The 27,734-nt window shown below is 41.6% G+C and overlaps 1 protein-coding gene across 1 annotated transcript; it reads left to right on the plus strand.

Annotated features, from left to right (window-relative positions):
• Positions 1–869: 869 nt before the first annotated feature.
• ITIH2 (inter-alpha-trypsin inhibitor heavy chain 2) lies at positions 870–27,652 on the plus strand. The gene is made up of 21 exons (XM_083821310.1): positions 870–1,052; positions 2,693–2,767; positions 7,450–7,485; positions 8,219–8,391; positions 9,041–9,145; positions 9,483–9,645; positions 10,878–10,985; positions 12,516–12,644; positions 13,322–13,438; positions 14,680–14,848; positions 15,994–16,119; positions 17,042–17,223; positions 18,225–18,410; positions 19,273–19,412; positions 19,991–20,163; positions 21,944–22,078; positions 23,599–23,712; positions 24,965–25,163; positions 25,865–26,037; positions 26,736–26,847; positions 27,308–27,652. The coding sequence occupies exons 1-21, from the start codon at positions 969–971 to the stop codon at positions 27,453–27,455; spliced, it is 2,847 nt and encodes a 948-aa protein (XP_083677436.1). The 5' UTR covers positions 870–968; the 3' UTR covers positions 27,456–27,652.
• Positions 27,653–27,734: the final 82 nt, after the last annotated feature.

The raw sequence follows: 27,734 nt of genomic DNA on the forward strand, positions 1-27,734 counted from the left end.
AATCTTTTACTAAAACATCAAAATATAGCATAACATAGGATAAAATGACAGAATATGTTAGATATACCTTGCCATGCTATGCTATGCTGTTCCATATTATATTATATTATGACACTCTTCTGTCTCTGGATTCACATAGTAATTCAATCTTTTCCATTGGGATTACTCAGATATCTGCAAATTTTTCTTCCCAGAAGAGTGGAAGTGGTACTCCAGCTCATTTTGCCAGAAACTTGCTTCCTCCCTTCTTTCACCCTTTTGCCTCTCTGGCTTACTTTAATCCTATTTCTTCAAGTACCAAAGAAGCAGGGAGGCCTAAACAGTTTCAAAATTGCCCAGGAGCCTTACAGCGTGCCTTTGAAAATCATCATCAGATGCTTTCACATGACTGATTTCAAAAAACTTGAGCTATCCCACCACCAGCTATGATCCTTTCCCAGTCGGAGAGGAAAAAGGGTATTTGTGTGGGTCAGGATCCAGCCCAAAGGTCTCTGCCCACCACTGCGAGATGGACGGGTGGGAGGGCCCTTCAAGAAGCACAATATCACTGCCTGAATCGCTCTGCGAACCAGCCTCCACCTCATTTACTATAAACAAACAGGCTGGGAGTGAGTTCTTGCTTTGATCCTTCAAAGTTTTGGGTGCCCCAAGGTCTGTGCCTAGCAGGAAATTAGTCAAACATCAATGGGAACCTACAAAAGCAAGAAGTGAGCCTATCCAAGCCTGAGCTGTTATCGAGGGCAGAGGCGAGCGAAGACACTGTTTGGATAACCCTTGCTCGGACACCACAGCTCTGACTTGTGTTGCAAGGCAAATATTTACCTATGGCCTAAACAAAGTCAGCGTTTCAAAACTTTGTTCAAAATACTACATAACCCCAAGCCGTTTCCTTGAACTTGTCTCAGAGAAGGGAAGATCTTGTGTCTAGTACCTATGCGGGCTGTTCTCAGGAGACGAGCAGGAAGAAAATGAAGCACCTGGTCTGCTTAATGGTTTTGTACCTCATTTCTGAAGTAGGAAGCTTTGACCTCGTTATCGACGAAATCCCAGATGTGAGTATTTCCAGGCAGGGCCTAGGTCTGCCTGGCTTGCTGAAGTCCAGATCAGTTGGAGCTGGCTTGAGTGAGGGCGGAATTGGGTCATTGCTTCATCGTTCTGCTTGTGCCCCATGAATTCTCTTCTACTCTGAGCTGTAAATGGAATTGGTCTGATAATTGGTTTTCACCTGCCATTTCTAGTGTTGTTTTTTAATATTATTAAAGCCGGGATGTTATAAGCATAACTCCAATTTTCTTTCCATCGGGATTCATATTTTTAACTCAAATTTGCCTTCTTCTGGTGGTTTTAACCTTTAAACATTCAAGTGGGCTTCTATGTTCAGACCCTTCAGTGTGGTTTAGATCCAGTGTCCCTGGAATAAGCAGCAACCCAACACTTAGTTATCTTTGTGGATGGGGTCTCCTGTATGGGCCACGATGAATTTCTGCAAAGTTTCATATGAACTCATTTTTTTGTTAACAGGAATTCAAATATAGCATTAAGATCCCATTGACTGTACATTTCTTAGCAGAAAGATAGTTTATAGAAGAGCATGAAATTGTTTAGGATAGATAATATAATAATAAAAAGAAGTTTAGTTATAGTTTTGACTTGAAAGCTGAGTCCAGATTTAAACCCCTAGACTCCCATGAATTTATATTTGAGTGTCTATACCTATTTCCAAATGAATTGAAAACTCTGTTTCAAATTCAACTTTCAAGTGTGTATTGCAGTATTTCTATGAAGTCAGCAGGGATCATACAAAGCTTTGTTTTATTTTGCAAGATTAACAAAAAGAATTAATGAGAAGGGATATTCTCTTGTTCTTTCTTATTACAAAGCTCTTCAAGACACAGTGAGATTTTTATCCTGTGTTTATGATTCCCATATATATTCTAGAAAATATTCTAGAAAAATATTATGGAAAAAAAAGTTCTGTGCTCCTTTCTAACCATAGATATTGTATCACTTTAATACCAATGTGCTTAAACAATTTAAGTTAATTTTGTGCAAAACTTTGCATGTATGCTATCATTTAAGTTGGAGAGCAACTCATGAACTTAAATTTCTTTATTGCCATAAATTAAACTGCTAAGAAAGTTTAATTAAGGGTTTTGCCGTGGTGTAAAAAACAGACTTCTAATTGAATCAGTGCGGATTTGCACTTGGAAAAGACCTGATGTTCCTTTGCTGTCAGTGGGTCAAACTTAATTCCTAAGTATAAAATCAGAGACAGTTTCTACTGATGTGAGCATGAATTCTCTAAACTTGCTGTTTTAAGTGAGATCAGTATCTGAAATGTTGAAGTTAACATAGATGGACCCATTCCAATGGTAATCTGCCTCTTGCTTTTTATGGGCATTTCAGTATATTAAATATTACTCATTGTTTCAGAAGAAAAGGTTATAAAATGATAGTGAAAGTCATGATGTTTTAAGAGTGTATAAAGCTAGTTGGCCACAGAAGGAAACTGAATGTATGATGAATATGCAGCATTTTGGTCTGAGGTAGTTTAAACCTCTGCTCTGCATGTGCACCAAGGGGACGTAAATTCCTTTTGGAACTCAGAGTGCTAATCAACAACAATTCAAGTGATGAAACAAATTGTAAGACAGCAGCAACACCTCTTTCTTTCCCTTTCTTTCTCCTCTAGGAAGTGGAAAACCTGATTGACGTGGAAATCGAGGGATTCCCTCCAGTCTCCAAGACAAGAAATGGCAGGTACCAGGTACAGTACCCTGAAATGCTTCAAGAAAAGGGAAGCAATAATCCCGGGGAGCTCTTCCCAGGCAGCTTGTTCCATTTCAAGGGTTGTGAATGCGCAATCAGGTGGGACCTGCACGTCCTTATATACATTGAGACCTCCACATATCTTGTTGGGAGAACTGCTACTACCCTTTCTGTAGTACCTAGCACATGGTCTTGTTTTATATCTGAGCTGCTAAGGTAGGAACATAATACAGATGATAATCAGTGGACATAATTGTCAGATTTTGTGTGTGATATTTGTGGGGTTTTTCCATGAGAAAATGGAAGGCAAGAACTTTTGGCATTGGCAACGTATGTTCAGACCTTCCAGTGCTGCAGATAGTCCATTCATTCATATTTAGCTCAGGTCAAAAGAGTGCATTACAGTGTCACATGGGAAATGATCTGGTAGAGTCTGAGACCAGGGAAGAAAATTTCTTTCCAGCATGCTGATGTGTTGCAGATAATTGTACTCTGTCAGCTTCTGGAACAGAAGCATTTAAAACAACATTGCAGGAGTTTTTTTGTGTTTTACATGGTAGTAATTAACAGAAAAAATAATGATATCAGTTATTTAAAGATGCTGGCTTTTTTTACACTGAATGAAAACAATGACGATTGTAGTGGACCTTGACTTCCACCATAGCTCTGATGTTGCCTTTCTTGAGCTTGCTCAGTATAGTAAAAACAAAAGATCTTCTTGAATGAAGTTGGATTTTCCAGCACCTTTGAAGTTAAGCTCAGGCAAATGTGATTCATCTTTATCCTAAGGCTTTTCTTTTGGATGAGTCTAAATGTAGTTTAATGACACCTAAAGCTCCCATTACACTGCCAGAAAGATAGACGATTTTAACATAAATATGAATTAAGCCAGTTCACATTTGCCAGACCAGTATTTAAATATTGTAATGACTATCAAAGCAGAAATCCTCTCTAGCTGCATTTCTTTGGGGCATCATTTCTTTCCAATATATCTATATTAGTGCTATATATATTATGTTGTCTTTGTCCCCAGCTTTCTGGATACATAGTGATATAGACATATGTATGCAATAATTTGCAATCCTACTAGTGGTTTTTTTTTTAATGATACCAGTTATTCCTTACATCTGTATATTATTTCCCATTCTTTACCTATCAAATGAGTCTTTGCAAACCAGTAGAGTGAAGATCTCAGCTGCAGGATGAATTACCCTCATGTTAAAAGATTAATAGATTAATAAATGAAGTGAACTAGATTAATGAATGAAAATGAACTAACCAAACCCTCTCGAGACTGTAGCTTTTGGCCAACAGTGGATACACAGTTATTTATTGTCTCTCATTAGAGGAAGACTATCTTCCAAATTATTGTTTTAGCAGTACATTTTCCTGCAGTGAGCTCACTAGCCCATTGGCAAGAAAACAGAGGTCCTCTGTAGCCCATACCAATAGGCCATAAAGAGAAAGAACTGGCTTCTAGATACCAGATTAAGTATTTTGTTGAAAAAAAAAAAAATTGTTCCTGAGTAATTCCAAAACCGCTGTGTCTCAGGTATGTGAATGGTCCTTGTGACCACAGAAACAGACCACAAAAACATTCCAACCCTGATGGGCTGGAATGCAGGTAACCTTGTGAACCTCTGTGTGGTGGAGCAGCACCGTTATGTCTGTTTTAGAGATAATGGCGCTTGTGTCTAGACTGCAAGGCAGGATGTTCTGTAGCAGGCCTGGTCCTGATCCCAGCTGTACAGAGCCTCCAACTTGTGAGATCAGACCTAATTCCTTTACTGTTCTGCCTGCCTGGTTTCTTCGCCATGAGAACCAGCACAGGAAGGAAATGAGGAAGGAGTGAGAGGGTGGAATCACAGAATCATGGAATGGTTTGGGTTGGAAGGAACCTTAAAGATCATCTAATTCCAAACCCTCCGCCATAGGCAGGGACACCTACCACTAGACCAAGTTGCTTAAAGCCCCATCCAACCTGTCCTTAAACACTTCCAGGGATGGGTCATCCACAGCTTCTCTGGGAATCAACTTGCTGGAGGCATCCCGTAGATAACCTAAAACCCCTGCAATCTCTTTTAATGCATTACCTCTCATAATACACTCCTTCCTTAGACGCCATGGCTGCGTCCTCCCCGGACAAGACAGAAGGAGACAAGGTCAGCAGCCATGGGTAACAGGCAGTTTGAAGTACCTAATATTTGATTTGTGATAGACTGCATAGCAGTTGCAACATTCATGCACAGTGATTTGAACAAAGACCATACTGAGGGCTAAATATCCATAGCCTGCACAGATATCAGGAAAAGATGAGTCTCAGTTCCCTGAAGATAGGGCTCTGAATCTATTAAGACCAGATGCTTAGAGCAGTTCCTGAGGCACTTCTTGTCTCCACCCTAATATGCATTTTACCATACATTGTATTGTTTCCATGCAGTGTGGTCATCAGCAGATTTGGATGTGGTGCAAAGGAAAATATCCACAAGTCTTCATTTTAGAAATAGCACGAATCTCACGTGCCACAGAAGTCTCTTCAAAAGCCATATTTTCAGTAACCACACCAGCACTAAAACCTGAAATGTAATTATCTACAGCTTTGTCCTCTTGACCTGTTGGAGTGGCTACACTCTGCAACCTTTGAGATCCCAAGGGGGCTGGTTGGCCCACCCCATGTCTGATCAGTAACAGCAGCTGTGGGAGTCACTACATGTACAAGTGATAAGCTCATGTCTCCAGCACTGCCTCCCCCTTTTCCTCCACCCTCACAAAAACAATCAGGAAGGAAACTTGGGCATCTTGAAAGCTTTATGTGGGTGAGTTGGAAACCCTGAGACCCACTGAAAAACAGAAAAGTACCGCAATTAAAAATATAAAATCCCCAATGTACTAAGGTACCACAATTAAAATTAAAAAAAAAATCCCCATTGTACAAATTCAAAATTGAATTTGTTTCATTTGAGGTTTGTTTACTCTTAATTGGTACCCACAGTTGTGATGTTTCCTACTCTAAGGATATGTCTAGGGATAATAGCTGTTTTTCACAGTCTGATTCTTTATCAGATGTAAAGGGTCCAGTTCATTGTACAATGATGTTTGTAAGGTTTCATGACGGACTATGCAAGGATCAACCAATCATGTTTTGCAGAGGGTATCTACAGTGCCATAAACTTCCAGAGACTGAAATCCCAGTCTGAATGTTTCAGGTGGAACCTGTACAACTGTGAAATAAAAACCTGAATGTGTTCTCAGTGAGGTAGAAATCCTGCAGTCTACCTGTCTGGCTTCAAAGAATCCTTACAATCACCTCATTTAAATGATCTTGCTATGACATGTATCACCTCTTATGCAGCTCTAGATTCTCCTAGTATATAAATTAGCTTCAAACAAAATTACTAATGCACCATGTGACTAAAGCAGTTATCATAAGCATCTTCTGTGGCTTGGGGTCCTTTTAGCTTTATGTACTAAGTAAACCTGAGATAGAATTGATCTGTTTTTGTACATTTTCATAATTTATCCATCAGTATGTGAACTAGGTTCCTGATCGTCATCAGTGAAGCTGAAGGCCTTAATTTTGTTGCCGTATTGTATGCATCTAGTAGTGTGTGAGGTAGCACAGATGGTCCAAACCATCTTATGGGCTGTCAAATAACAAGAAAGACCTACAAGAGCCTCATGACCGCCTGGAGCCCCATCTGACAGCAAGGTGGTACCCTTGGGCACCTCCAGCAGCACTGGGCACCCACTGCCCTAATCAGTACAGTCAGTGAGGCGTAGGGCAGAATTCATTCAACTGAATGAAGGTATCTATTTCCAGATGAAGTCGATCACCCCATTCATTCTGAAGAGCTGAGGTTGCCCAATTGTGACAATAAAACCAATGTAGACAGCTGTATTAAGCAATTGCTTCTCTCCTTAGAATTAGGTGAGCCAAATCCCATTCCAGGGTTACTGCTATGAGTTTAAGTTTCAGGGAATTAAACAGAATGATTCAAATGGCCGCAAGATGTCACCACCTCTTCAGAGAAATTCCCAAGTGGAAATATTCATATGGCAGGAAATAAAAACAACCACTAATGAGCATTGTTTCGGCTCATTTAAGCAATGCATGCAGAACTAACATTGCATATATAAAAGTGTATAAATTGATATAACATCAATTACATAATAGATTTATATATAAATACATATCACATCCAATTCAATAATATAAATAAATAATCTATAATGTAAATAAAAACAAAAAGAGCTAAAAAATTCAGGGTTTTGAGGTTTTCCACTTTTCCCAGAAAGACAAGAGATTTTGCTGTTGTTGTTAAAAGCTAGGGTTTCTGCCTAAGACTTTTTGCCAGCATGTTTTGTTTTCACAAAGGATTTTTTTATTGTTGAAGGAATACTTAAGTTCTTAAGACAATCTTTTCTTTTTCTCTTCATACGATCAAATAAGAGAGCTGCCTTTCTGTTTTGACAGCGTCTAAGTCACAGCTGGCAGATCACATGCTCCAAGATCCCATGTACATAAAATAAGGCAAAAGGAATCTGCACACCATGTCTGAGAACTCAAACTAATTCTGATCATTTTGAAAGCAGCTTTTAGATAGTTATCACTGTCCGAAACAGCCACAATCTGTGCTCTTAGCTCTGCTGAAATACATTCTCTGTATTTTTCTTTTGCAGAGAAGCACATCCGACTGGGGGTACGTTGAAGATCTGGTGAGTTTTTCCTTCCTCTGTGGAAAAATATTGAACAAAGTGATTTTGTAGTTAACCGTTTTATTTTTTTTTTTGAAATCAATCCTTTTGTTTGTTCAGTTCCTTGCTTTTACTCCTGGTTGGGTATTAACCTATTTTCTTTAAACAGCCGACTGTTTGCATAATGCTGTTTATACAACTGCTCTTGGAGGGAGAAGAGTATGGTAAATATGAAGAAATAAGCAACAAAAGTGATTAGACAAAGGCAGATTTTAATATGCCAGTTTAATACTGTTCTGCCACTGCTATGGTTTAACCATTTACAATACTAGGTCAATATTCAATGCTTCAGGTCTTTTTTATTTAGGACCTTTCTTGAAAATAGAAGCTCCCTCTTCCTCAATATGTGATGTTGAAAATTACTGTGTAACAACCCTTCTATGCTGAATTACACCTACAGTCTTTCCAAGGACTGATTGTATGGTCAGAAGCAAGGAAAGTATTCCAGCTTAATAAATTCCACCTTTCAGATGAAATGTTATAATAAGCTATATTCAAATGAGTTTTCCACACTGTCACCGTGGCAATGAAATATGGAAATGTCTTAAAATGGAGTTCGTGATCCATCTGGCTGCCATATTGTAATGAACAGTGGTTGAAAAAAAGACACCGAGACTATAAAGGAGTTGATACTGCCCTAGAATATATTCTCTATCTGTGTCCCAAATTTATAGAGTCATTTTGTCAATTACAGGTGGAGGACGATGACAAGATAGGTCTTTACAGCTACAAAGTCCAATCCACTATAACCTCACGGTTGGCCAACACTATGATCCAAGCCAAAATGGTGAATAACGCAAAACGGTCCCAGCACATAGTGTTTGATGTACAAGTTCCCAAAGGAGCTTTTATTGACAACTTTACTATGTAAGTAGTGGGCAGATAACAACCTTGTGCTCTAGTAGGTTCGATAATAAGGGAGAACATAGTGGGAGGAAAATATTCATAAAATCAAAATACCTCATTATTTTCCAGCCTTGGTGTAATTTAAACACACTTTCTCAATGCAGAAAGGCTTGTGTCATTGTATTATCTGTCTGTCCATCTCTCTGTCCCTGGTAATTGTTGGGCCATTGGCCAATGTCAACAAAATTTGACAAGAGGACAGAAGTCTCAAATGGACTACCTGTCTTGTGCAAATTGGCACCAGATCAAAGCAGAGACCCAAATGAGAACCCTCACCGAACAGAAAGAAGGTAGTTTGGCTCCACATGCATTCAGAAAGGCAGCAGCCAGCTGTTGCTTGGCAGACACGTACTGATCCATGTTTCAAAACAGCTAGGACATGAGTAACTAGCTGCCCTGGGCTGGCTACATGAAATAAAAAAAGCAGGCAGGGAAAAAAGATGCAGACCTACTGGAAAACATTAATTTGGGGTTAAGCAAGAGCCTTATTAATTTATTTCCCACCAGCTTATAAAGAGATTAGATTTCACTGATGTTTTTCTAAAGTAGAAAAACAGTCATTGATGGTGAAATTGTTTCTTTTACAAACTGACTATCTTCTATCTCCTAGGGATGTCAATGGTATAACATTTACCAGCTCGATTCGAGAAAAATCTGAAGCCAGAAGAATGTACTCTCAAGCAAAAGCCAAAGGCAAAGCTGCTGGAATAGTGAGGTATAAGGATTTTGGCATATGGATACTGTACTAAACTTACTCATATGAGGACTGAGCTGGCCTATTCCAAGAGGAAAGAGTTGAGGGAGGACCCTAGGAAGGAAGAAAGATTAGAGAGGCAGGTTTTGCTTACTTAGAGCAACTCTGATAATTAACTGTCAGGGACTTAACTTGCGTTTCTGCTTTCAGCTTGATAATACATGTTGTGCTAACAGTTCCCTGGTGTAGTCCGCAGTTAGAATTGGATTCACCAAATGCATAACTCTAAACCAAAACACAAAAAAAGCTCTCTTTCTCCTTGTATTTTCTCAAAATAATGCCACAGCTAACTTTTCAGGAGCAATGCCTTGGATATGGAAAACTTCAAAACTGAAGTGAATGTGCCTCCGGGAACAAGGATCCAGTTTGAACTTCACTATCAGGAAATGATTCGAAGGAAACTGAGCTCCTATGAGCATGTTATCTCCATGAAGCCAGGACGCTTGGCAAAGCACATGGAGGTAAAGTAGAGCTGGTGTGTGTAGGCAGCACCCCACGGGTGAATCCTCCCTGAGAAAGCAGCCAAAGTTCCTGTGAGCCCTACAGCAGGACATTTCTTCTACAGCTCCTTCCTTTTATGTGGTCTTGATGCAAATAGCCTCAAGGTCACTGCACAGGCCAGCATCAGACACTTCAAGACAAGAGCTGTGTAGCCACATGAGTGAACAGCAAATGTGTCCTGCCTCCTCCTCTCGTGGTAACATGGTTGGGCATCTCCAGAGTCGTGACCGACTAAACGTCACAACCACATGAGCAAACAAGATTTGGTCCATGTATACCCTTGTGTAAGCTTCCCTTGACTAAAGGAAAACAAACAAGGTTTGCTACTTATTCAGAATAGGGGTTTTTACAATAATCCTAGCCTCATGAGATAGTGTCCTACGATAGCAGATGTTCTCTGAATGACAGTTCCTCCACAGCTGGCTGCCAAAAGATAATTAGTTTTATTCTTACCCTCTTTCTTATACTCATCCAAGAGTGTCCTCCGTCATCTGTCAAGAGGCAGGATTCAGGGCTAGCTGGACATTTCCATCTGGCCGTTCTTATGGTTCTGTATCACAAATGCATTCTTCAGCTTTCCTTGGCTTCAGCACAAGCTGTAAATGAAAGTTTGCTGCTCACATTTCCTTGGTGCAGATTGTGATCTGTTTCAAGTTTTCCAAAGGCCTGAGTTAGTCTTACTGAAAAGGACACCATATCCTGCTTCCCAGTAGACCTCCTAACTATTTATTAACACAAACAGAAAAAGTCCTTATCTCAGGCCATCCAGCCAAAAATGAAAATACTCTTTGTCCTGTCAATAGCATATGTAGAGAGGAAGACTCAACACCTAACATTCCTCCTGGCCTCAGTACCCAAAGCAGCACTTAGGCAGAGACATTTCATGCTTTTCTGCTTTCAGCATATCACCCTTGACTCCTGCCCCAGTGCTTGCCACAGGGAGAGAGAGAAGAAGAAAGAATGAACATTTCCAACAAACTCTTCTAATTTTGGACACTTTTTTTTGGTCTTTCTGTCATCATTTGTTTTCAATATTGCATATCCCCACCCCAAATGAAATTAGCCCTACAGGAGCATTCTCAAGAGGATCCCACCCTTCTTGTGGAGTTTGCCTGTGGAGGGTTTATGGAATACCCAGTGTGTACAACACTGGCACTGCACTGTACTAAATGTCCTCCCTCGCTGCCTCTAGGTGGATGTCCGCATTATTGAGCCTCAGGGACTTCGCTATGTACATGTTCCCAATTCCCTCGGAGATCATTTTAATGGAATCACCACCATCTCCAAGGGAGAGAAAAAGGTAACAGTCACGGAGTGGAAATAGCATGAAAACTTCAGTTTTCACATTTGTTACTATGCAGTTATGGTATTTTTCTCAAACCTGCTACACGTATGGAAAAATATGACAAAAATATAGTATTTTCAATATTGCTACCTAGCTGTATGTACAAGATGTTCCAATACCACTGTGAGAGCAATACAGAAAGAGCATGTAGTCTGCCCATCTTTGCACAAAGCTTTCATTTGTAATTCTGAAAGAGCAGTACACAGGAATTGCTGGATGTGAAAAAGGTAGGTGATGAATATCAAGTGGAATAACCACTCTGGAATAACTCCCTAATCTCAGTTTCAACTGAGAACATCTGCATGGTGAATTATTTGAGGACTGCTCTTTTCCTTGACATTCTTAGCCTAGCTATCTTCAGCATAGCTGTAGTGTATGGATAAACCTTCCAAGAGTAGAAAAAAATTTCAAGAAACTTCTAGTGATGACTCTGATAGGGTACATCTCCTCTCACTTTTAGATAGAGATCTAACACAAGGTGTGTGACTCAGACCCCAAAATCAGTTTATATTGCTATAACAATATATCAGGCCTTGATCAGGCCTTTCAGGCCTGTTCCTTGATATACAGGTTCAGCTTCATGTCTCATTCACACACATTCCTAGTTTAGCAAACTAATTCAGAGCTAACATGAACAGATATCATCGGAGAGAGTTTAATCATGAATTTGAAGGCAAATAAGTGAATGCTAATTCAGAGTAAAAACGAACACTAATTCAGCTGCTTTTATGGCACATTCTTCTCAAGTCTGAAGGCACTGTTTGTTGCCATTATTCACCTTTATTGTCATGGCAATATTCTTAATAGCATATATAAGGGCTTTATAGCAAAATATTGCCAAGAGTCCTGAGTATTCATAACATTGAAACAGAGAGGATGTTTCACATGTTCCAAAGACCTTACAGTATAAGGGAGATGCTGCACAAGCACTAAATCTGAGTATGTGGGAAAGTTTGTTTCTAGGTACATTTATTATGTCTTCTTAAGAAATTTTATGTTATCTAGTCAAAGCAGAGAAATAATAACATAAAACCTGCAAAACCAGTCACAGGACTGAAAATAATTTCTACTACTCAATTTACAGACAAATGAAAAGCTCTTATTTCTTCAGAAAAAAAAAAATGAAAATCAAAATATTTATAAAATTATGAATAGTTTCAACTAAGAAAATGCTAAATAAGACATCATATTACTTACTAGAAATGGTTTACCTGGCTCTGATAGAAAGATTTGGTGCTGTAGAAATGTGTCACCATGTTTGAGTCACAGTTGCTGCTACTGAATCAGCATGTCCAGGCAAACATTAGCATAGCTTTTGTTCTGAAGTGACAAAGTCAATTTTTCACTTAAAACAAGTGTGTAAATAAAGAAGGAAGAAAATCTTTAGTAAAACAAGATATTTCATAAATAGCTGAACTCTTTTCATTTCAATGATCCACCTTTCACACAACATCTGATTAACTGATGATCACTTCTCGTTTCCAGGCTCATGTTTCTTTCAAGCCAACGATGGCTCAACAACGAAAATGCCCCACGTGCTCTTCCACAGCAGTAGATGGAAATTTTGTGGTGCAGTATGATGTGAACAGGGAAAACACGGGTGGAGAATTAGAAGTAAGTATTGTTTAACCAGGATGCGAGATCTGTGAATAGGCAAATTGCTGTCATTAGGCAAACTGTGCTAAACATCATCACTGTATTCCTTCTGCAGTTCAGTAGGCAGAAATGAAGCTGTGCTGGTATGTTCAGGGAGAACAAGCATGAGAGAAAGCTCTGTATCCAACTGAAAGAACAGAGAGTTTTTAAGTGAGCAGAATGGATTTACTTAATTTATGACTAAGGCGTGGAACTACATATAGTCAGGAGCAGATTTCTGTCTTGTCCACAAGCCAATGTCTTTCATTACTAGATGTTGAATTAGAGGACAGTCATTGGAAGTTGCACCAATATATTATAAGGAGACAGACAGAACATCACTATTTTTATGTTAACATGAAGCAGAGTTATGTGGTTGAATTATTACAGAGGGAACAGACTTTTTAAAAACATTTTCATTCATCCCCGTGCCAGTGCATGGTAGTTGTCTGACAACTGGGCTCTGCTTTCCTTGATTAACAGTAAAGACTATGGAGTATAGATGGTGTAAGGCTACAGTACAAATATGTGCAGACCTTGAAGTTAGATTTGGTCCATAAAGAGGAATAACATTTTCTGTTCTGTTGTTATATTGAGTTTCCTGGCATCTTTAACATAGCTCACTTGACAGTGAAGCTTTTTATTTTATTTTGCAGATTTTTAATGGCTATTTTATTCACTTTTTTGCTCCGGAAAATCTTGATCCTCTGCCCAAAAACATTTTGTTTGTTATAGACGTCAGTGGCTCGATGTGGGGACTGAAAATGAAACAAGTAAGTGTTTGACTAAAAGAACCTCCTGCCAACTTTCCCCATGTGCTTTACCATCCAACTCTGTGGCAGACTGCCACTCAGAATTACCAGGCTGATTCTTTACACTTTGTCAAAAGTCTCAGTGAATTTGGTGAATATTTGCTGAATCAAGGTCTTCATGTTTTTATTCATTATTTGTAATTCTCCTTTCATGTTGTAAGGAAGAGATATTGCCATCAGAATACCGATTTTAGCTCTAAAGTAAAATTTTATTTGACACATCACAAAGCATTTTACAAGAACACTGAATATCTTTTTTTCAAACTTCCATTACTAAATCCTGAGAAAGTCTCAGTGGAGGTACTACATCCCTGCTTTCAAAAAGTTGTGGACAAATTGTTGACTGCCCACTGAACAGCAGTAAGAATGGTTTAGACAATATAACCCATGGGTAAAAAAAAAAAATATGATGGTTTAGACTGCAAAAGAAAAGACGTAGAGAGACATAATCGGCATTCAGGTATGCAATCTGTTGTTCCAATAGAAAAACCCAGCAACTGACACTCATGTCCACCAAAGGTAGAATAAGATGGAATCAGATGGATTTACAGCAGGAAAGATTTATATTAAATATTCAAAAAAAATAAAATAAAACAATTTTGTAATGCTGAGAGGGGAGTTTGGGAGGTAGTAGATCATCTGTCACTGAAGATTTTTAAGAACTGGATAGACAAACATTTGTCTGCGATGATCTAGGTATATTTGAATTTATTTCAGAGCGTAATACTAAGACTTGGCATATTGCTTCCTTGGGGAAATTAATGCTGCAGAACTGGGATATAGGCTAATTGTTACTTCTGGAAATCACATATCTTCAAACAGATGTTACCCAGCCTAAAATGACAGCATTGCGGGCAGAGCTAAATCTCCTGAGCTAGTAATTCCTTTCTCCTGGACCACAATGTCTCACATACTGCTTCTGTCTCTAACCTCACCCTTTGTTAACAGGTGTTAAGCAAGGATAGGTTGAGACACATGGGTTTGTTCTTGCTAATTGCATTTTTCATGTATTTCATTAGAGAAAAGTTCTACTTCATGAGAGAAGTGTAAACAAGGAGAGATTTGTGAAGCAGATGCTATTTTGGATTCCAGTACTCACATTCTTATTCATCAGAGGCACCTGTTTGCTTGTAGCCACGTTAAGAAGATGCTTTCAGCAACAGGACATTAAATTTATCATCTCTTGAATTTCCTCTTTTCAGACCATCGAGGCCATGAAGGCAATACTGAGTGAGCTCCGTGCTGCCGATCAGTTTTCTCTTATTGACTTCAACCACAATGTCCGGTGCTGGAGAGATAATTTAGTCTCAGCCACCCCAGCGCAGGTTGAAGACGCTAAGAAGTACATCCAGACAATCCATCCCAACGGGGGTATGAGGTTTTGATTGCAAGGTGCTCTCGGAAGTATCACAGGAATGGGTATCTAAGACAACCCTCAGATTGGTGGAGTATTCTTAACAAAAAGTCTGATTCCTGAGATGGGATAAGCATGCCCTGGGGCTAAAGGAGAAAAAGGCTTCCAGTTTATTGTGTTAAGGAATGTGATGGCATCTCCTTCTCATGAATAAACTGTGACAGATATGAGCTTAGGGAAGAAGTAAAAGAACTGTAGACCCTTCTTCTGCCCTGTTAGCACTGCCACAATACCATGCCCCAGCAATGAGGTATGTCTGTGGCTGGTATGTCACCTCTAAATTATTATGGCACCATAGTACAGCTATCTTTAATCTGTAGGGCCTACCTGCAGCCTTACAGACCCCAAATATACATGAAAGACCACAGCCATCTCATGGCTTTGTGAAGCAAGGTCTCACATAGCCCAACTCCAGGGTCCCCAAAGGCTGTAAGTTGTAGACTACACCATGATCTAGTAAGTACCACCCTGTGCAAGCCGTTCATCTGATTTGTGTGTTATTTCCTTGACTGGTAAACAGGGACAGTTGCCCTTTTCAGCCTTTGGAGGCTTCATTCTGGTCCTACTGGAATTACCAGCAGTGGGGGAGCCCCCCACTGAAAAGGGGAAAAAAAGGGGTATCAACATCTGGTCTCTTCATAGAACTTGGTGCAAAATGTGTATGTGTGTGGACATACAAGTGTGTATACCTTCATATAAGTATTCATATATTTCAATATCTTGGTACGAAAAAAGTAACACGCTGGTGAACAAACTCAAGAGCAGATGAATTACAGCAGATGAATTAAGTTGCTGTTTCTACTAGAGATGTAAAGCCTGGCTGATTCTGTTAATTTCAATAAATGGTATAACTATAAATGAGGAAAATGGAGAAGGTCTGTTTAACACAATGACCCACATGCAACACCTTTCAGCTTCTGTTTCCTCAGGGAACCAGAGTGCTAGCAGATGTACCAAAAGCATAACAGAGGAGGGGGTTTGCTGCCTTGATCTCAGGTCTTTGTCCATGCTAATTAATTCCATTAGTATCTCAGGAGTGATCTGGATCTGATAAGAGACTCAAAAAGAATCAAACCTGTTTTCTTCATTATGTCTTTGACAGGCACAAATATTAATGAAGCTCTTCTCCGAGCCACGTTCATCCTGAATGAAGCCCAAAACTTAGGCATGTTAGACCCTAACTCAGTCTCCATGATTGTACTGGTTTCTGACGGAGACCCAACAGTAGGTAAGGATCCTGCTTTAAGTGAGAAGAAAGGCCAGTGGAATTAGCCTGACAAATGCATGCAGCACATAGACACTCTGACAGTAAATTTAAAAAAAATGTGTTCCCCTTTCTTGCAATGGCTCACTGCTCTTTTGCCAAGTGCTAGAGATGCGATGGGGCTTTGTACAGAAATTTTCAGAAGACGAGCAGGTTATGCAGGTTATGTTATGCAGGTTATTCTTGCAACTACAGAGACGCATGAGTCCTAAAGGAGAGGTAAGCACAACAACCTTAGAGAAAATTTCCTCTTCCAGTGGTCTCAGGCCACACAGATCTATACAGTCCCAAGTGTAACATTGAAATCAGGAAAATAAGGCAGAAAGCAAATTAATTTGGATTGAATTTGACACAGGCCAGAAGTAATCCATCAGTGCAAGATGCCAGCCCATTAGACAAACTGCCATTCAAAATAAGTTAAAAAAAAATGTTTTTGTTTTGTTTTAGTGAGTTGTTTTTGTTTTTGTTTTTAACTGTGACAATGGTGGCATAAGACATAGTAAATGTGACAAACCAAACCTATATGAAGATGTCTTAGTCTGCGGAGAGCTTAAAGCAGGAGTTCTGGGAGAAGCCTAGATGCTTTGCAATGGCTGACTCCCTGGGAAGTTAGTAAAAGCCCTGAATACACAAAGAATATATCATCATATACCAAAAGATAGTTCGAAGGAATTGTCTTCAGTGGAAATGATTTGTTAATCTCCATCTGGGAGAAGCCCAAATGTCACTGTAGACAGGGTTTATCTGACCTTATTTTATGGAGGCTTGTCATCTGAGCTAGCTGTCTAGACTCTCCTTATAATTAAGAGAGAACCAGAGACACTGCAAGAGACACTCTCGCTTGCACCATTGCTCATATGGATGTCATTCCTTGTGTGTCTCAAAGGTGAGCTCAAGCTGACTACGATCCAGAAGAATGTGAAGCAGAGCATAAAGGATGAATTCTCTCTCTTCTGCCTCGGAATTGGGTTTGATGTAGATTATGATTTCCTGCAGAGAATTGCAACTGACAACCGTGGCATGGCCCAGAGGATTTTTGGAAATCAGGAGACCTCTGCCCAAATGAAGGTGCATTTCTTGCCCATTGCCTCTGAAACCAAGGACCCAGTTTTTTTCTAACAGCTCAGTGCTCCTAGTTACAATTTTTATAGCATCTATAATGCATATTTACTGTACTGCTCAGTGTAGGATTTATATACTATAAAACAGTCCTAACCAAAAATAGATCTCCTGAATTAAAAGTAAGGCCTGGATTTTACCTCAGGCCACTTCAGTGCTAGAAAATACCCAAACACAAATATTAAATGCTAATCCAAAATTTACCAATATAAGAAAGTGCACAGTTCTAGGAGGCTCTAGCTACAAGTCTGTGAACAGGAACAAACTCTTATTTCCTTATTCTGTTTATACCCTTATTCCATTTCAATTCACTGGTTTCATCAGACCTCCCATACTGCTTCTTTCCCAGGACAGGTGTGACAGGACACACTGCACTAAGTTCTCAGCTCTGGGAGCTCTGTTGCAGCCCCTTGGTAGGAGATGGCTGCTACCCGTGGCATTGTATGGGTACCTGTTTTCCCTCTGTGGTCCCATATGCTGACTCCAGCTGTGTGCAGATCCTCGTTCACATCAGCCAAGTACAACGGGATCAGCAAAGGGTAGACAGTCAGAAGTGAACAAAAGTGAGACAGAGGCTTAATTTCAGGCAAGAATTAGGTGGGAAGCAGCTATGTGTCTTACACAATAGCCAAGAGCTGACCAACCTGTTAATTGATGTAGGCCCATATAGACCTGTGGTCAAGTTGTAGGCACAAAACAGGTTCTGTAATAATAGCCCGTGGGCTTATGACCATCCTTTGACTTCCACAGATCGTGGGCCAGACCTCCGTGCCATACCCACATACAGATGTGCTAAGGCTTAACTATAAAGGACTCTGCATTCACTGGGACAGGGAAAGTCCCCCTTGTCCACCAAGGCTCCCAGTTTTGTCACCTGCTCTCCTTTCAGTAGGAAAGGCACACGTAGGAGGGTTGCTTTGGACTCACTTCTCTGTCTCCTCCCACCTCAGAAATTCTACAACCAGGTCTCCACCCCGCTCTTGAAGAAGATTCAGTTCAACTACCCACAGGAGTCGGTGTCAGACGTCACCCAAAGCAGCTTTCACAACTACTTTGGTGGCTCAGAGATCGTGGTGGCTGGGAAGGTGGACACGGAGAACCTGCAGCACTTGGAAAGCATCGTCACAGCGACAGCAGTGAGTGAGGCTCTCTCTAGGATACCTGCTCCTGGGGTTTGGGCTGGTTTATTCACTCGTCCATACAGTCTCCTTTTGCAAAACAGAATTTTGCTTTGAGACTATGGAGTCCTCCTTCGTGCCTTGTGGAGGTGCAGGGGGAGATTCCCTGAGGTAGCTCTTTGTAAGGCTGAACCTCCTGCTGTTGAACCTCCCAGTTCAAGCTGGTGGCTCTACAGGGTGATGTCCTAGTGCTGGCCTTATATGCTCTGCCTTATGGCTTGTGCAACGAGACTTTCCCCGTATTTCAGGGCTGCTCTTCCTCATGGAGCAGAATGGGATTGGGAGGAAATACTACATCTGGCTCGTTCTTCATGAGAAGAGTCAAAATATCCACACTCTTATGGGGTTAGGGAGTCGTCATTTGTTATTTGTTGCAAAAATCAAGCACGTTCAACCAAAACATAGTGCTGCTCAAGGACCTGTGGGAGAAAGGAGAATTTGGCTTCTGTTTCTAAGGAGGAATTGGGCATGAAAAAGCTTGAGGGGAGGATAGCAGAGCTCTGTTAAAAGCAGAGGAAAAGCTGCTTCTTATTTTGGTATGTGGTAGCACCCTCTTTGGCTACTGCTAACAGCTGCTTTACCTATTTTAATCCACTGTCACTAAAATCATCTTTAACAGAAGACCATCTTGCCATAGCTCCCCTCCCCATGGCCATCAGGCCAACACTGCTGGGACTTTCTCATCTAGAAGTAACCATAGATGGAGTCAGAGTAGATCTTTAATGCCACCCATGTCAAGAGGTGACAAGAAGGGGGCCTCAGAGCCACCCCATTCACCTGGCTCACCCCCCATCATCTTCATTTCTCATTTATTCCATAGGCAAATGCAGAGCTTGTCATGGAAACCCTGCGAGATGTTGAAGAGCTGGATGGTTTCATGAAGAAAGACAAATATGCAGATCCTGAATTCACTAAGAAGCTGTGGGCCTATCTGACTGTCAACCAGATGCTGGCAGAGAGGTGAAGAAAAACACGATCAGTGGTGGGAGGGAAGGGAAGCTGGAGAGCAATCTGGTCCTCTCTGGGACCACAGAGAGATGGGCTTCACATGAGTAAGATAAACAAATCAAAATAAAGGTAGGTGATACCTTCAGCCCCTCACACTCCTATTGTTAGCACTCACAGATATCAGGCAATAGGGTTTGAGAGCAATTAATTAGAGGAATAAGGCTTAGATGCAGCTGTGGGGATGAGTGAATGAAATTAATTTACCTTTCAGAGCCTGAGTAAGAGCTACAGACAGTTTCAGGATGAAGCCCATTGACCTTAGGAAGTCTGATGAATCCCACCTAAAGCAGAATGAGGTCTTCTGTTGAGATCAAAAGATGGGACTGGGCTTCTCTGAGTCCAGCCCAAAGGCCAAAGAAACCAAGAATAGTCTTCTTATATAGACTGTGTTCATATAGGCCTTCAGCTTTGCCTTCTTGCAACCTCTGCATCCTATCAGCTTGGTTCTGTGATTGCTCTGTGGAGGCATAATCACAGCAGTTGGCATAGCAGAGATACTAACCATGCCTTCTGTTTTATTTCCCACCCAGAAACACAGCCCCCACTGCAGCTTTGAAGAGGAACATCACGAAGTCCATCCTGCAGATGTCCCTTGACCATCATATTGTCACCCCCTTCACAGCCATGCTGATCGAGAACTCTGAGAAAGACGAGATAATGCTCGCAGACCAGCCCAAAGACCCCAGAAGGGGCTGCTGCTCAGGTCAGTGTCTCAGTCTGTCCATTACTCTACCTCTCATTTTTGATTTGTTCTCCTTGTATTTTTAAAAACAACTGTGTTCATTGTTCAGTCACAGTATTTGTACTTTTAGGACAGCCTGTATTTTCAAGGAACGCTGACCAAAGCTTCAGCCGCTCTGAGAGCATCCTGTTGCACAAGTGCTCTTTGGAGCCATTGGATTCAGTGAGGGCTGAATGTGCTGGTGTTGCAGTGATGAACTTTGTGATAAACCAGCTATGTCACAGATTTAACGTCTTGTTACTGGGACAGATAAGTCTAGTTCCTCACACTGAATCAAGCTGTAGAATTTGTTACTGGGTGCTACAACTCACGGCAATCTAACAGATCAGCAGAGGGCTGGCATGTATTATGGTGGGAATTCATTACAGATGGCACCAGCTGACATTCAGATCATGTTTATTTTGATTTAGAAGATACAAAGGACTTAAGTGATTTTATCATTAGGTCCTTGTGTCTTTCAGCGTGTGACAGAATAGTCAAAACTTAACAACACTGCAATTAGGGTCAAAACATCTGCACTCCTGAACCATAGCAGAGGACAGAACTTATCAAAGTTATGTCAAAGTAAACCCGTGTTTATGATTGTGCAAAACATGCAGGCTCTACCAAAAGGTTTGTGTATACAAGCATATGTATAATCTGAAGCAGACTTTTCTCTCTGTCCCTATACAACTCTCGTTAGAGCTGCACTGTCTGCGTAGACAGACTCAGAGGCTTCCACCAAAATAACTCACTTTTCAAATGATTGGTTAACTATTCTTTTATCAGAACAGCCTTATTGCAAAACTGGGCTGTGCGTAGGAGAGTTTCTTCATGCCTAACAGTCTGTGGGGTTAATATGGCTTGGAAACTCCCACGGTTCTGACCAGGTTTTAATTCCATTGTTATCTGCACTGGCTTCACGTGTGACTGTGCTAATAGAAATAACTCTGGCTGAGTAAAAATGACCCAGCATCTGCATTAGGGTTCAAAGGAGAGGATGCTGAGAGATGTTTGGAAGATGTGACCATGCAGGTTTAAGGTGTGATTGTCCTGCTGTTGTCCCTCAAATTCCTTTCCCCCCTGCATCCTTCAGAGCATGGCTCACTGATGAGAACATGTGCCCTGCTCTGGCTCTTGCCCAGCATATTAAAACCAAGTCTCAAGGGTCATCCAAGATCACATTGCTTTATGAACTGAGTGGGAGAGAGGTGACAAATTACTTTCTCTTCTTTATGGCAAAAGGAGAGAAACTTCTAGCAGAATGGGACATGCAGAGGATTACCTTTTAAATGCTTGCACTTATTTGTAGTCCTTTATGCACGTGGGCTGTCCTAGGGCATGCAGAAATAGTCATACCTATTTTCAGGCACCCCAGACTCAGGACCGAAGTCATCACAGCTTTTTTACTGCGTGCTAGATTTTAAACATGCAGTTTTTCATTTGGAAGAACACTCAAAGCATTGCTTTGAGGGCCTTGCTGAAGTGCGGCCTATTCAATAAGAGTTAAAATGTCAGGCTGCATTTTTCACCAATAGCTAATGTGTAGTTTCATTGCACTGGTAAGCAGGTCGTGTTTCTCTGGTGGTGATGCTGGAGCAAACCCATCCTAATTGTAAATAAATCTGCCTGTAGTAATAGTGTTGTGCTTGCTTTACATTGGTATAGCAACATCGGACTCTGATCCACTGCATTACTTTAAAAATTATGCTGTTAAAACGTCTGTACTAACAAAAATCTAATTATGACTGTCGTTTAACAGGCACTTTGGGATTAACTCCAAACGCACCTAATAATAATAAAGGTATCCCAGCCTGGGCCAATGTCACAGCTGTACCAGTCAGCTTCATGCCTGAGCAAAGGAGTCCTCCTGTGTCTGCTGTGAGCATAAACAGAGGTAAAAGCTACAGCATTTCTCTGCAGAGAAGCACCAGACAGCAACACTCCTTACCCAATAAACAAATAAAGAAAATCATAGTTGTTGGGCACTTTGGGAATTTCAGCTTCGGTGACACGATGCTGAGGATCCATGAATGATTTAAACCAGCTCTTAAACTGCAGCTGGGGCAACTGGAATGAAGTAAAATGAAACACAGCAATTTAGCAACGGGGCCTGCCTCAGACAGGACCACTGATGATGGAGGGGTCTGTCGGCTGTCCTATTTTTCCTTGTTGATTTTTCTGTACTGTATACAAGCTGTATCTTCATTTAAGAGCTAGTGCAGAAGAGAATAAATCAATTGCTGTGACTAGCTGATGAAGCTACTTTACAACTGTTGCAGAGGACATCAGCACGAAAGGCACTTGATACAGCCCTTGCTGAAGGTCTGTGCGTGGCACAGCCATGGGTGTCCCAGATCACAGCCACTTCCATCAAATTCTTGCAAATCCATGTAGCACCCAATGATTAAGCTTTTCTTTCTAAAATATTGAGTCATTTTGACTTGGAATAAATGAATCTGTAAAAACATGACCTAAATTACAAGAGGGAGACTAGTTTAGACCCTAATAGGATTCCAGTGATCCCATCTGCTGCTGCATGCTTCCTCGAGGCTGCGGCTTTCACTGAGCATGCAAGCAGCTTCACTGCAGCATCAAAGCCAACGTAAAGTTACTGCCATTGTAAATGACAGCATGAATGCTCTGTGGTAGATAAAAATCTCTGAATGCACTGCTGATGGATGGATCCTGTTAACACTTGGGCCTTTGCCACAGTTCAGTGCCTTCTTACACAAACCAGCTGGGAAAACCACTGCCTACAGAAGCGGTATTACTACAATAACTCTGTGACTATACCCGTGTGTGAATGGGTGTATCTAAATAGCTATCAAACAAAGAGCTATCAAACCCCTCCCCAGCATAGATCAAGGGTTAATTTAAGACTTAGAGATAGTCAAGAAACTGTTTGGAAAAGAAGGGGACTGAGGCAAAGTTACCTGCCCATCTTACACAAGTATTTTGCACTGGAAATTCTTTGTGTTCTGGGAAATGTTGATCAGCCTGGAATCAAGCTGAAGAAGATAAAGGAGTTGGTAAGAATAATGAAAAAATATTGAGGACTCTATTCAAGAGGTTCAATATAATCAAAAGATTCAATACATTCAAAAGCTCCTTCATCCCCTGAAAGTTACCTGTTACCACTTTCTGCGAAGAGAATCCTGGCCAAGGGTCTAGGATTTGCCGAGTGCACAGGAAGAGCTAAATGATTCCAAAATATGAGGAACACCAGTAAACGAATGGAAGCTGGCAAGGATATCCCCGTAGGCAATGAGCAGAGGCATGGATGTCTCTGAATGTTGACAGGGAGATGGTCAGATGCCAACCAGCACCAAACCACCAAGAGCTGAGCAGTGCTTGTGTCCTCCAGGACAAGTATTGGCCTGCTTATCACACCCCTTTCTTTTCTCTGTGTTTCAGTGGACAACGACCCACATTTCATCATATACCTGCCCAAGAGCCAGAGGAACATCTGCTTTAATATCAACTCGGAGCCTGGAGATATCCTCAACTTGGTTTCTGATCGTGGTACTGGTAAGGGAATTAAAAGTGCAGTTTACATTACGTCACACTTTTCATCCCTCAGGTCTGTAAGGTATTGAAAGGGAACAGGGAAAATACCTACAAGGCAGATGCATGGTGACAGGAGCATGGCCATCAGATTGAGGGAAGTGGTTATGTCCCTCCACATCTGGATTATTGTGTCCAATTTGAGGGTTGCCGGTACAAAAAAGACATTGATAAACTGGACCAAAGTTGGTGATGGCCACAGAGACGTTTTTGGGGCTGGAACACAGGATGTACAGAGAGGGGCTGACAGAGCTGGGGCTGGTCAATACCAGCTTTGAGCTGGTACTCAAAGCCTCAAGATGAATCTTGTTGCTGTCTACAACCACCTAATCAGAAGGTAAAGATGTAGCCAGACAGTTTTCGGAGTTGCATAGCAAAAGCACAAGAAGCAAGAGAAACCAGTTGCAACATACCAAGTTCACATTAGAGATTAGATGCTAGGAAAAACTCACCATAAGAATGGCCAAATACTGTAAAGGGGGCAAGATAGGTGAGGAAATCTCCATCATCAAAGATATAACACACTAAACTGAACAAGACCCTGTGCAACCCAATCTAGCTGGACCTGCTTTGAATAGGGGATTGGACTATAGCGCTCCAGAAATTCATTCAGAACACAAATTGTTCTGTGATTTTTGCCTTGTTGCTTGCCCTCATTAAACACAAATGACTCACATACCATTAACGTCACTCCCGATCCACATTAAAGCAGAGGCACAAGTTTCTGGGGTACTTCCACTGCAAGCAGAGGTAGAACCTGGCTCCTGGCATCCAATTTTCTGCTTGCATTCTCCAAATGGTGGTGGCTTAAAACAGTTTAGAGTGAATCTTCTTGTCTTTGTGTGCTCCTCTTCCCAACAATCAGGGTTTGCCTATTGAAGCATGGCAGTGGTTGCTTTTTTTTCAGAAGGATGAAAATGTTTGGGAAATCCCTCCACTGCCTGTCCCCCTCACCTGTCACACAAGGGACTGAATGGCTTATGAATTGACTCATAATACCAGCAACACCTAGCATGGATTCCCACCAAATTGATATGCCAGGGGTGAATAGTAGCATCAGGAGGTGATCTGATAAATTCTTTGTTTGTTAGGAGGAGGGGTCAGAGGGAGGCCCCACTTCTGCTGATCCCATGGAACTCCCTGCTGAGAGCAGAATCCCAAGTCTCTAGGTTGTGCTCCAACACTTAGGCAACATCTCCTGCTCTGCTCTTCACAGGAGTTGTTGTCAATGGGCAGCTAATCGGGGCCAAGAAGGCAGAAAATAAGAAACTCGACACCTACTTTGGCAAAATCGGGTTTTATTTCAAAAACAAAGGCCTGAAAGTGGAGATCAACACAGAAAAAATAACACTGAAGGATGGATCTTACAGCATCGCGCTGACCTGGTCTGACACAGGACACATCATTCGGAAACAGTAAGTTGATGAGCATTTGTTGGCTGCCCCGTGAAGACTGTTTGCAACACAACATTAGGTTTTCCCACCCATGGGTGGGATCTGGGCTGCAAGGTGCCTACAGTTGGGTGTGTGCACCTTAGCTAGATGGATGTCTGAGGTCTCAATATGAAGGTTATGAATTTAATGAAGATTAGGCAGCATGGCCAAGAGAGTGATTAAATTCATTAAGAATAAATATGAATAGATTAATTTCCCTCCCTGCTGCTGACTGTATTAATGAAAACCAAGATTCAGTTGCCTGAACGTAAGCATCTCATGTTATTTGAGGTACACAAGGGGCTCCTGATATACACAGATAGATGGGAGATGACATTCAGGAGACCTTCATCTGCAGATTAACAGCTGGCAGCAAAACTGGACGCCCTCCAGCACTGGGCACCTGTGTAGGCAGTGGGTTCACTTCTTAAATCTCCATTCTTTGTGACAGCTTAGATTTGTAGGGCAGGATTCGTTCGCCTGAAGATGGGCATGAAGTATCCTATTAGACACTGTCCTGCCAAACCTCTGGGGCTTCTCCCAGGGCTATGGGTTTCTCCTGGGGCCTGTCCTATCTGCCAGCCCCGCACAGAGGCTTTGGATGCCCCAAAGCATCTCAAGGGGCCTGAGAGCTTATGTGTGGGCAGCTGAACTGAGCCCTTGCTTTGTTTTGTCTCTGCTAGACTTCTCATATCGGTGAAGAAGGAAAGCAACGTCACTATCACCGTGGGCGAGGAAATGTCCTTCATGGTTCTGCTGCACCGTGTGTGGAAGAATCACCCAGTTAACGTCGACTTCCTGGGAATCTACATCCCCCCTGAAAACCAGTTATCTCCTGAAGCACATGGGCTGATAGGTAAGGGCTGGGTGATGGGATGAGGGGGATGCTAGGGAGGGTTTTTCCTAGACCTTTGAGTGAATCAGCCATCTCTGTGTCCTGATGGGGAAGGTGTGAAAAACATTCAACTAGGAAATGGGAGAGATTCCTGTAATGTCCAAGGACACTGTGGGACATCAGGGGCTGGGAGATAATTCCTCATCCTGGCTGCGGAGGGTGTTTTCATAAAAGGCCTGCTAGCTTTGGTGATGTTGTCACAGGGCTTTCCCAGCCTGGCTAATCTGTTGTGAATTGATAATAAGCCTGAATCAAACGCCTCAAACCTTCTTTCTGAGATGTCTGTGCAAAAGTTTGTAATTCAGCTCTCCCTTTTCTGGCAAGAGCATAAAACAAAAGCAAAGGGCTCAATCCACAGGGAAAAAGAGCCCTCCAAGCCCTGGACCCACCCAGGGCTCCTATTAAGATGTGGGAACCCAGTGCAGCAGAGGTGGTTTTCCCTTCACAGCTCCAGTCTGCTTAAGTAGAGGTTTGCTGGCTCAAAAGCAGGGCTTTTTACCCCGTGTGGGTGATCCTATAGAGCTGGAGACACAATGATCCATGCAGGAGTGGTTTGCCTGCTGCAGCTAGCTTGGATTTTCAGAAGTGCCCAGCAGCAGCTTACATTACAGCCACGAAAGTTAGGACATGCAAAGAGCTTTGAATCTCTCTTTGATCAGGTCAGTTTGCATCTGAACCAGAAGTGTACATCCACCACCAAAGACCTGGGCAAATTCCAGAGAAACCACAAGCCACCATGGAAGTGAAAGGAAACAAGCTCACTGTTACCAGGTAGACATAACGTGCTTTATTGCTCTTTCTAAATCTTTCGTTTCTTTTTAATGACATCACTGACTGCAGGCTTAATAACTTTTAAGGATCTTGAGGGGGAAAAAAAAAATCCCTGTTTTCCCTCTGCTAACAAATAATCTGGCTTTAGCTTTTGGCAAGACACTCAAGGCAGTAATGCAAGTTGGGTTCTTTTGTATTTGTACCCGGGCATGAGCAGTCCCGGCCATATAGCTGCTCTCAGAATCTGACCTCGGATAGGCTGTGTAAAAGTGCCTGGGATGCCCACAAAAGGCCCACACAGTCACAGAACCACAAAATTCATTGCATTTGTGGTTTCCTCTCTGCCAGTGAAGGCACACAGGTCACCACTTTACAGTGCCATGAGCAAGCAGGATTAATGATGTCTTCTCATCTACTTGTCGTGCCCTGACCTTCATTTTGGGTGGCCTCTTCCTCACAGGGGACTGCAGAAGGACTACAGGACAGACCGCGTGTATGGGACTAACGTGCAGTGCTGGTTTGTGCACAACAGCGGGAAAGGTTTCATAGACGGCCATTACAAAGATTACCTCGTCCCCCACCTGTACAGCTTTTTGAAGAAACCCTGAATGCTCAAGCACTAAACCAGTTTATTACAAAAAAATTCTTCTCTGCTCCTACACACCCAGAACAGTAGTTGTCAGCCTACCAAGCCGGATTGACCAAAGGTGACTTCACCAATTCTTTTATAAATGATCAGTGTTTCAAAGTGTTTCAAATATAACTCCCTTTTCTGTTGAAAATAAATAAATCTATAATATGGTGACATGCTGGATTGTAGTAGGTATCTTGTACTTACCATGTGTGATTTGGTAGATATTAAACTCCATTAAAAATATTATCTACTT

Source organism: Anser anser (genome assembly GCF_964211835.1).
Source record: "Anser anser genome assembly, chromosome: 1".
Lineage (NCBI taxonomy): Eukaryota > Metazoa > Chordata > Aves > Anseriformes > Anatidae > Anser > Anser anser.

Bases quoted from the DNA above. Each gene is read 5' to 3' on its own strand.
- ITIH2 (XM_083821310.1), top strand. From the start codon at position 969: ATGAAGCACCTGGTCTGCTTAATGGTTTTGTACCTCATTTCTGAAGTA. The intron at 13,439-14,679 runs GTAAGTGTTTGA...TCCTCTTTTCAG, and splicing joins GGGGACTGAAAATGAAACAA to ACCATCGAGGCCATGAAGGC. The intron at 14,849-15,993 runs GTATGAGGTTTT...TGTCTTTGACAG, and splicing joins GACAATCCATCCCAACGGGG to GCACAAATATTAATGAAGCT.